The sequence below is a fragment of the Acanthisitta chloris genome, unplaced genomic scaffold, assembly GCF_000695815.1.
Source record: "Acanthisitta chloris isolate BGI_N310 unplaced genomic scaffold, ASM69581v1 scaffold986, whole genome shotgun sequence".
Taxonomy (NCBI): domain Eukaryota; kingdom Metazoa; phylum Chordata; class Aves; order Passeriformes; family Acanthisittidae; genus Acanthisitta; species Acanthisitta chloris.
The window spans coordinates 257-9,143 of NW_008677375.1; the positions used below are offsets into that span (position 1 = coordinate 257).

Consider the following 8,887-nt stretch of genomic DNA (forward strand, 5'->3'; position numbering starts at 1 on the left):
AACCTGCCCTGGGAGGGTCACTGCAACTCTCAGCAGTGTTAGTGACAGGTCTTTGTATTCACCCCCTGAGTACTTGGGGACCCTCACAAGCAGCGGGGGTTTTCTCTGGCAGATCAGTATCTAGCACAAACTACTTGAGTCTGTTCTAATAACCTGTGTTGTTGCTCACTGTGGCTTAAAAGCGTGTGCCCAAGGTGCCTGTGATGGACTTTGGGCATGCAGAGTAGAAGTAGTTTTCATGGTGTGGGTTTTCAGGTGTAGATTTCCAAATGCTGGTGGCACTTGTACCACAGAGGAGCTCTGAAGCAGAGACCACCAGGGCTTGGAACCTTCTCAGCTGTGTGATGCAAGAGTGGCTTTGTTCTTTTCCTTTATCAGATTGAAAGATGATGATAGTGGAGACCATGACCAGAACGAGGAGAATAACACACAGAAAGACAGTGAGAAGGAAAAGAATGATCGAGAGAAACCACAAAGTACTACCAAGAGGAAGGTATGGTGCTGGCATCTGCCATCCACTGCCAGGGTGTGATGTGGGAGTGCTGGAGAGTCAGTCCGCAGCTCAGGGATAAGGAAGATATGTCTGGGAGAGCTGTGATCTCTTAATGCACTGTTACTGCTGTAATGAAGACAGAGGGACCATGTTAGATTGATAATTTGATGTGGGAGGTTTGTAATCTGAGGGGTGAATGCTCCCTTCATACACACAGCTAGTGCTCTGCCTGGCTTTTGAACAGAAATGAGAAATAAAACTTTATTTTTCTCAAAAATAGTTTTGGAAGAGGGTGTGGGGGAAGGGCTGATTGACAGGGAGGCAGTGGCTTGCAGTTGGTTTACCAGGCAGTGCTTGTGCCACTGTTGAAATAACTCAAGACATGTCTCTGTGTAGTGTAGCCTGGTCAAGAAGGCATAGTGCATATATTTGCCCTGGTTTTGGTTTTATTTAATCATGTGTTTAGGAAAGCTGCTCTGTCTGAAGCAATGCGATCCTCATAAACTTACCACAGACAAGAGGAGAATAGAGATTTGCGCCCTGGTAACTCCTGTAACAATATCAAGGGATACAAGATAAGACCTTTGGTTGGATTTTTCTCTGTCACTTTTGATTCTTGGGTAATGAGTTCTCATTAGCCTCTTTTATGTTCATTAGAAGTCTTTTTAATCAGAAACCAGTGTTTTGGAGATTGGCAGGTGATCTCTGCCCACTGCTGGTTCTGCCAAAGCTGACCTAACGAGTTCCAGGTCTAATCCTCCTGGAGCGCTGGGGTGTTGGTTGCTTAAGGCAGATGGTGTCACCAAAGAGTTATAATTGCTTTTGAATCATGGCTTAGTATGAGTGGGGTTTGTTCTTCCCAGAGGAGAAGAGTGTCTTTTTCTTTTCTTAGTTTGAAAAAGCTAAAGCTCTCACATTGCCCTTTTTAATTTGTCTTTTTTTTTTTTTTTTGCCTTTGAGACAGTTAAGGAGTAAAAGAAAATTCAACAGTGTTGCCTCTAACAGTTACAACAGTTACTTTTATTGTGGCACTCTCCTTGCTTAAGTTATTCTTTGCTTAGCCACCCCTGCACTGCAAATTTCTGATATTCTCTGAAATATTAGCTGCTGTTAGCCTGGTTATTTTGAACAATTAACAGAGACAGTATTTTTTTGTAAAATTGTGGATCAGTTTATATAACAGGAATATGTGAACATCTGACGTGTGGATGTAATTTTTCCCACTACCCTTTTGGAGGAGCATCCATGGGGTCAGCAGGATTTCTGTTCTGCAGGCTGTTGTCCCTGGGCCAGCTGAGCACCCCCTGCAGTATAACTACACCTTCTGGTACTCGAGACGGACGCCCGGGCGGCCCACGAGCTCCCAGAGCTACGAACAGAACATCAAACAGATTGGCACCTTCGCCTCCGTGAGTACATCCCTGCTGTGTCTCCTGGGCATCCTGGCTGGCTCTGTCCCTGTGTGCTGGGTGTGTGCCCCTCTTGTCAGGAACAGAGGGGAGTGAGTGATGTGCCAAGACTTGCAGATGAGCTCTTGAATTCCCTACAGCAGGTGATGTGGTTAGCAGTTCCCTGCCCTGTGCTAGGCCTCTCTGCCTGCAGTAGAGGTGGTAGCTGGAATAATAATAAGGAAAGAGACCTCCCAAGTATGCTAGCAGGAGCAGAACGACAGGTCATCAATAGAGGAAGAGAAGAGCTTTTCTAGATGTATGTGTGTAGCAGACTTTACAGTCCCACACACTTCTCTACACCCATATTTCCACCACAGAGACTGTGTTTGGAACAAGCATCTGGTGTGCTCTGTTTGCAAGCTCCTGGTGGCCTGTTGTCTGACTGGAAGTGATGGACAAGGTGCAGTTTGGTGTTGCAGTGAAGTTTATTAAAAGGCAAACTGCCCTTTCCCCTTCCACTCTGTGGTTGTTTATTCCTAGAATAAATTTGAGCATGTCCTGGACAGGCAGTGTTAGATGATTGCATGGTACTGGCGGTGTAAAACTGTCATTAAGAGCCCAAGATACACAAACAAACTATGTCTCCATTACCATTCCCAAGGCTGGGAAGTCTGTTGACTGTTTTCTTTCTTACTTTCTTTTTTTTTTTTAGATCTGGTATGTCCAGATTTTTCAGGGTCCCTTGCAAATGTTAATTTTGCTACCAGTGCATATCTTCTTAGTGTGAGAATTTGTAAAAATACCCCTTTATTCCTTCTGGAAGCTGCATATAAATGTGCCTGTCCAAGCATCTGGGATGTGTTATTGCATCCACCCAGGATAAGAGTGGGAAGAAGAGCCTGTCATTGTGGGTGGTTACTGCTACTGTTACCCTGTGTGAGCAAGTCCTTTCAGTTCATTGAATGAAAAATGTGGCTACTGCTTGATGATCTGGCAATAACTTTTCACTTTGTGAAGTCATTGTAGACTTAACATTGATTTTTTAGCTTCTTAGAGGAGAAATGTCACTTCACACGAGTCTGCCCTTTGCTGCAAAGAATTTGTGGTGGCTGCTGTATAGTGGAAATGCTGCAGTTCTGTTAGGATGGAGAGAGATTTGCCAGTAGATCTGATAATGTGTTTGATTCCAAGTTCTGTTTCAGGGGAAGGAAGAGCAAACTTCAGAAAGAATTGTCTGAGCTTAGCCTGGATTCAGATTTGTTCTGGGCTTTGCAGTAGGAAGCTCTAAGAGCTGTGGAATGGGAACCACTAGAGGGCAAGTTCCCTCGGAGTGAGAGTGAGATTCTCACACAGCCTGTGGATGTGTCTGACAGAAATAGATTGCTGCTGACCCTGCCTCAGTCTTGGTTCATAATTTTATTACCTATAAAAGCAAATTCCAGCTTGGGTGGCAGAGGTGAGAGATTGGAGCAGAATTCCAAGTGCTGACCAAGTCGCTGAGGTCTCTGATAAAGTACTTGAGTAGGTGTCTGCCCCCCCAGCCTCACTGCAGATCTGCTTGATAGCTATTGTCTTACTGTGTGGAGTCCTCTTAAAATATGGAAATTAGTGTAGTGTCTTCCACTGCCTTTTCTCACCCAGAGATTCTCAAAGAAAAATATGCTATTTTTAAGAACTATGAAAGATTACTCCTTTGCCTTACAGTCAGATTGTCTCAAGTGGACACAGGGGTGTCAAAGTGAAGTGGTCCAAGAGTACTGTGGCAGACTGTAAAATGAAGTAAGAGATATTTAAATAAAAGCTCTGAATGGTGCCTTCAGATCTTAAACTAGCACCAGAATATGTACTTTTGTCTTAAAATCTGGATGCAGTGAAATTAAATACAAAGAAGTCTCATCTGGGTGTTCCTGCACTCTCCATGGTCACACAGAGCAGTGGTTGTGCAGGGCTGGTGTGTGTAGGGTAGAGAGACTTGGCTGTACCTGATGGATTTGACACATATCCACTGTTTGAAAGTTTATGCAGCAGGATTTACAAGATACGTTTGGAACTGTTCTCCAAAGCAGCAGTTATCTTAGCACAGATTTCTTCAGACGAATGCTGAGTGACTTTAGAGGCACCTGTTGAACATTTCAAGTGGTAATGGAACAAGTCAGAAACAGTCACCCAAGCTCTAATCCTACTGCTGCCTTCTGTGTTTCCTAATCAACATCCTTATAACAGGAGAGTAGAACAGAAGAGGGGAAGGTAGTTCTGGCCAGCTAGTGTAGAAATGGAAAGCTGCTTCTGTAGGAATCTCGACTGTGAACAGTTTGAGCAGCCTCATTGTGTGGTTTGTCTTGTTGCAGGTGGAGCAATTCTGGCGGTTTTACAGTCACATGGTACGTCCTGGGGACCTGACAGGCCATAGTGACTTCCATCTTTTCAAAGAGGGCATCAAACCCATGTGGGAGGTGAGTTGGAGTTCTTGTATCTGCCTTGATATTTTTCTGGAATATTCTGGAGGGAAGCTTCAGCAGTGAAGGGACTCTTGTCAGCAAATGGCACTGCATTGGCTTCTCTTGGGTGCAGTCCTTTCTTCTGGGTTTCCTGTAAGCTTGTGCTCAGAACTCTGTCCTATGTAACTGAGCAGTCCTGGGATCTGCTGACAGAGAGGGAAGATGTGGGGGGTTGCTAGCTGCATCCCCACAGAGGTTGCCTTTGCCTGTGGGTCCAGAGGGTCTCTGGGCAATATTGCCTTGAACCCAGGGGAGGAGGGACCCCAGCTAAGCTCCTGTCTCCCAATATAGGCACTTGCCCCTTACAGCTGTGTCCAGTGACAGCAGTGCAGGGCTTTCCTCTAGAAGAGCTGGACCTCTGTGAGTGGAATTCAACACAGCTTATAAAAAACAACCCTCCTTTTTCAGATGAGGGAGACAGAGGTGCATATGGTTAAAAGCCTCTAGCTGCACATGGAGCTGGAAATGGAAAAACACCTTAGCCCTTTATTTGCTTTTTGTTTTGGTCCAGAACACTTAGTTTGCTTTTATTTCTATCCAAAAAAATCTTTGCCCAGCAAATCATTCTTCCAGTTCCTGGCCTGCTGCCAGCAATGACCAATAGCATTCACAATATGAGGATTTTATGTGTTGCTCTGAAGTACCTAATTATACTGCTTGGTCCTGAGAAATTTATATGTGACCCCAGCTGGCAATTACTTTAAGCAAGGTGTTTTATAGCCAGTTACTGCAAATACAATTTATATAAAACGTTTAACCCTCTTTGGACTCCTGGTGAGCTTAGCTGCTCTGATAATGTGTCAACCGGAGAGTCCCAAGTTAATGATACCAGAATTTCTATAAAGCATTTCCCTGTAGCCATTTTAAGATGGAGGTGGAGAGATTCTTTGGTTTTTTTACTTCTGGCCCCACTCCCTTCTTGTGTATATATAGAAGAGGATCTTACTGTTGGCCTTGCCTTTGCTGTATGTTTTGTAGGGCTTTGTTTATGCTTCTTTCTCTTCCAAACCAGTCCTTACTTACTGTCATTCTTACAGGCACATATGTGCCTATACGTAGCTCTGATCTTTTTCTGCATCCATCTGTGCCTTTCCTGGTAAAGTCAGAAGCACTAAGCATGATGTTAGCAAATGATTTGCTGGGCTGCAGACCACTATTATTCTGGTAAAGGAAAATCAAATGCTTGACTGAACCAAAGCTTGTTTAACCCAAAAGAAAACTAACAATAACCATGAAGCACAAGATACAGCATTTGCCTCTCAGTCACTGCTCTCTTTGAAGCCTAGAACCTGCTTAAATCACCTTTGAGATATTTTGAGCAATACCACTGTCTCTTTGATGCCCATTAGTCATTGTGGAAAGTTTGAAGAGTTAAACTCAACTCCCAGCTTCCAGGCTAAAGCCTATAGTGTGATGTTCACAACCTGGAAAACGAGGACACATAACAGAAGTAGTTTGCACCTCACAGGAGTATGCCACATTCCCAGAACTTGTGTGGGTTTGTATGGCTGCTGTCACACTTTGAGGTTTACTGACATCTTCCCCTTTCAGTCCAGGCTTTGGCACATACCTGAAAACTAGGAGTCAGGTGAATGCTGCTGTTATGTTGGTACTTCCACAACTCCTCAGGATTGCTTTGTTAGCACTTTTTGTCTCTGGGGGAGCACACAAATGTTTAGTTTTACTTGAGCCCTAGGGAAGCTTTAAGGCTAAAATAAAGTGAGCTTCATTTTGTTACAAAGGGTTGGGCTGCCTTGCCTAGCATCTCTAAGGTGTGTCCCAGCTTGGCAGAGGGGAGTGCTGGTGATTTGGCGAGGGATGTCCTGCTTTGTGCAGTCCCCTCTGAGTCATCCTTTGTTCTTCTCTGTTTCTGTCCTAGACCTGTCTTCCCTTTCCCTTCCTAACTGCCAACCTCTTTGACTTGTTCCTACCTCCCTGTCTTCGGCTTTGGATGGAATTTGTTCCCCTCTCACCTTGTAAGATTTCCCAGCTACAGTGTTTTACAAGAGAATGCTACAGTGTTCTGCACAAAGGAGGAGCTGCAATTTGACATATCAGTGTGTTCTGGGGCACAGAACTGCAGTCTGTAGCAGTTTTCAGCTCTATCAGGTGCAGCATAGGGAGTCACAATATTGAGGTGACAGACTGGGTGCTTAGCATAAAATTTTTTTCTTTATTCTCTCCCCTCATTTTTGGTAATTTCCCTGGGTCACTGGAGTCTGGAACAAACATTCAGCTGTATGATGTGTGATAGTGTCAGTGGTTCCCAGAGAACAGACTGGTCCTTTCTGTGTTAACACAACCTGTGAGCCTATTCCAGGAAATGTGGAAGGAAAGTGTATATCAACTTTTCACTTGCTTTTAAATATCACTTTTCAAACCTAAAATTTCCTGCTGTTTCTTAGCCTTCCATGTGCTATGATGAGGAATTTTTCCTGTTAAGAAGCAGAACTACACATGCAAAGGATTAGGCAAATGGGGAATCAGTCTCAGGTTTAGGAGCAGTTTTAAGGTCCTTGCCTTTGGGTCTGTGTGCAGATTGGTAGGCTGGTGTTAGTCTTTGCTAGTGGGATCAAAACACTAGAGTTCAAGTCTTCAGAGCATAGAACTTTGGAATGTTTCAAATACTTCATATTCAAAGTAAGTGCTTTACCTCTGTCTCTGCTTGTATGGGGGAGAAGTGAAATGCTTTTGCTTGAAAATACCTCCATTCTGTCCCTTGCCCCACCCAATCCATATCTGCTCCTGTTTGTGGCTCTGCGGTCTTGTGGGTAGCAGAAAAGTAGCTGGAAGAAAACAAATCAATTTCTTGCCCCTCTTCCTAGGATGATGCCAACAAAAACGGTGGTAAATGGATTATCCGTCTACGGAAGGGCTTAGCGTCACGATGCTGGGAGAATCTCATTCTGGCCATGCTGGGCGAACAGTTTATGGTGGGAGAGGAAATCTGTGGGGCAGTCGTCTCTGTCCGATTCCAGGTAAGCACTTTGGAGAACTGGGACACGCTTCCATTTGGCAGGGCAGCAGAAAGTCCCATGTGCTCACCCCTCCCTTGCTGTTCTGCAGGAGGATATTATCTCGATATGGAACAAGACAGCCAGCGACCAGGCCACGACGGCGCGGATACGCGACACGTTACGAAGAGTGCTCAACCTACCTCCCAACACCATCATGGAATACAAAACCCACACCGACAGTATCAAGTACGTGTGGTGGCAGAGGGGGCTGCTGCAGGGTGCATGTGTGCTTGGGCAGCTCAGTGCAGGCCGCAGGGACTGAGGGAAGTGCTTGTGCCTGTTAGGGCTGTTCTTAACTGAAATACAACAGCAGCAGTTGTTGCCAGTGCGCTTTGAAAGGCAAATACCTGTGTTGTTTTCATGCTGTTGTTAGGGACATTTGGTTCTAATAATAAAACCTTGGGGTTTTTTTTAAAGTGCATAGTCCAGGGCTGTTTTAGCAATCCACCCAGCCTGTCACTCGGGCGATGGGCAGCCCAGGGTGTGGCTTGATGTATTCAAAGACAAGATTGCAGCAGGGGGGACAAGATCATTTGAATAAATAGAGATTCTGGGGAATAAAGTGCGGAAGCTAACGGGGATTTATAGTGCCATTAGACTTATAAATGGTCTGGGGAAAGTGCTGTGTGAATTTACAGTGCTGTACAAATGATTTCTAATCATAATAAACGTCGTATATTAAGTCTTCCAGGCCCTGGTGACAGAGGCTCTTTAACAAGACTAGAAGATCACGGTACACAGAGAGGACAGCTGTATTTTTAAATAAATGTATTATAGCTTACCATATCAGGCCATTCAGGGTGACTTTTATTTCCCACAAACTGACGAAAAATTTCATATATAGGTATTAGTTAGAGGTGAGTAATGTAATTTTTTTCCTTTTTTTTTTCTCGAGCGTTTTATAAACCAATACACTGATTAGGTCATATTGGTTAAATTAACACTTGAAAAGGTGTACACGGAAAAAGGAGTGAAACAAATTAATAAGACACTAATATAGCAGAGAGCTGTCTAATCTAGCCTGTAATCAGGGTGCAAGTACCTTTCATGACTTCCTTTCATTATGTTGGCTTGTCCTTTCCATATAATCACCCTGTCATCAGTGTGCTGTCAGACAGCTTGGTGAGATCAATCCTGGTTGTAGAAGACAGCTAGCTTCCAGTTGTGGCCAATTTTGAGTGTGGGTCACTAGTAATTATACAGATATCTCATTGAGACTGCCTGTAGGCATCTAGTGTTCCATGCAGCCCTCCTTGTGTGCGTGGGAAAGGGATGATTTTTTCCATGATTTTGCCGGTAACATTTGTCATGCGCTTTTTGCCAGGAGAGGGCACTATGGACTCTCTGGCCACGTTAGGAGATAACAAAGTGCTCCTATGGAGGCACAACAGTGTTTTACTCCTGTTCGGCAGCGGCAGACTGCAGGCTGTGCTGATGCAGCTTTGTGGTGAAAGGAGAGAGGTGTTTGACTTCTCTCAGGCTCGGTAG

At 44.5% G+C, this 8,887-nt stretch overlaps 1 protein-coding gene across 1 annotated transcript in view; it reads left to right on the forward strand.

Moving 5' to 3' along the window:
* Positions 1-378: 378 nt before the first annotated feature.
* EIF4E2 (eukaryotic translation initiation factor 4E family member 2) overlaps positions 379-8,887 on the forward strand; it is a gene marked incomplete at its 5' end in the record, with an annotated part of 17,684 nt that continues 9,175 nt past the window's right edge. Inside the window, 5 exons of the mRNA XM_009076461.1 lie at positions 379-493; positions 1,768-1,902; positions 4,233-4,337; positions 7,208-7,360; positions 7,449-7,585. Coding sequence (XP_009074709.1) covers positions 379-493; positions 1,768-1,902; positions 4,233-4,337; positions 7,208-7,360; positions 7,449-7,585 — 645 coding nt within the window. The remainder of the gene's footprint in view (positions 494-1,767; positions 1,903-4,232; positions 4,338-7,207; positions 7,361-7,448; positions 7,586-8,887) is intronic.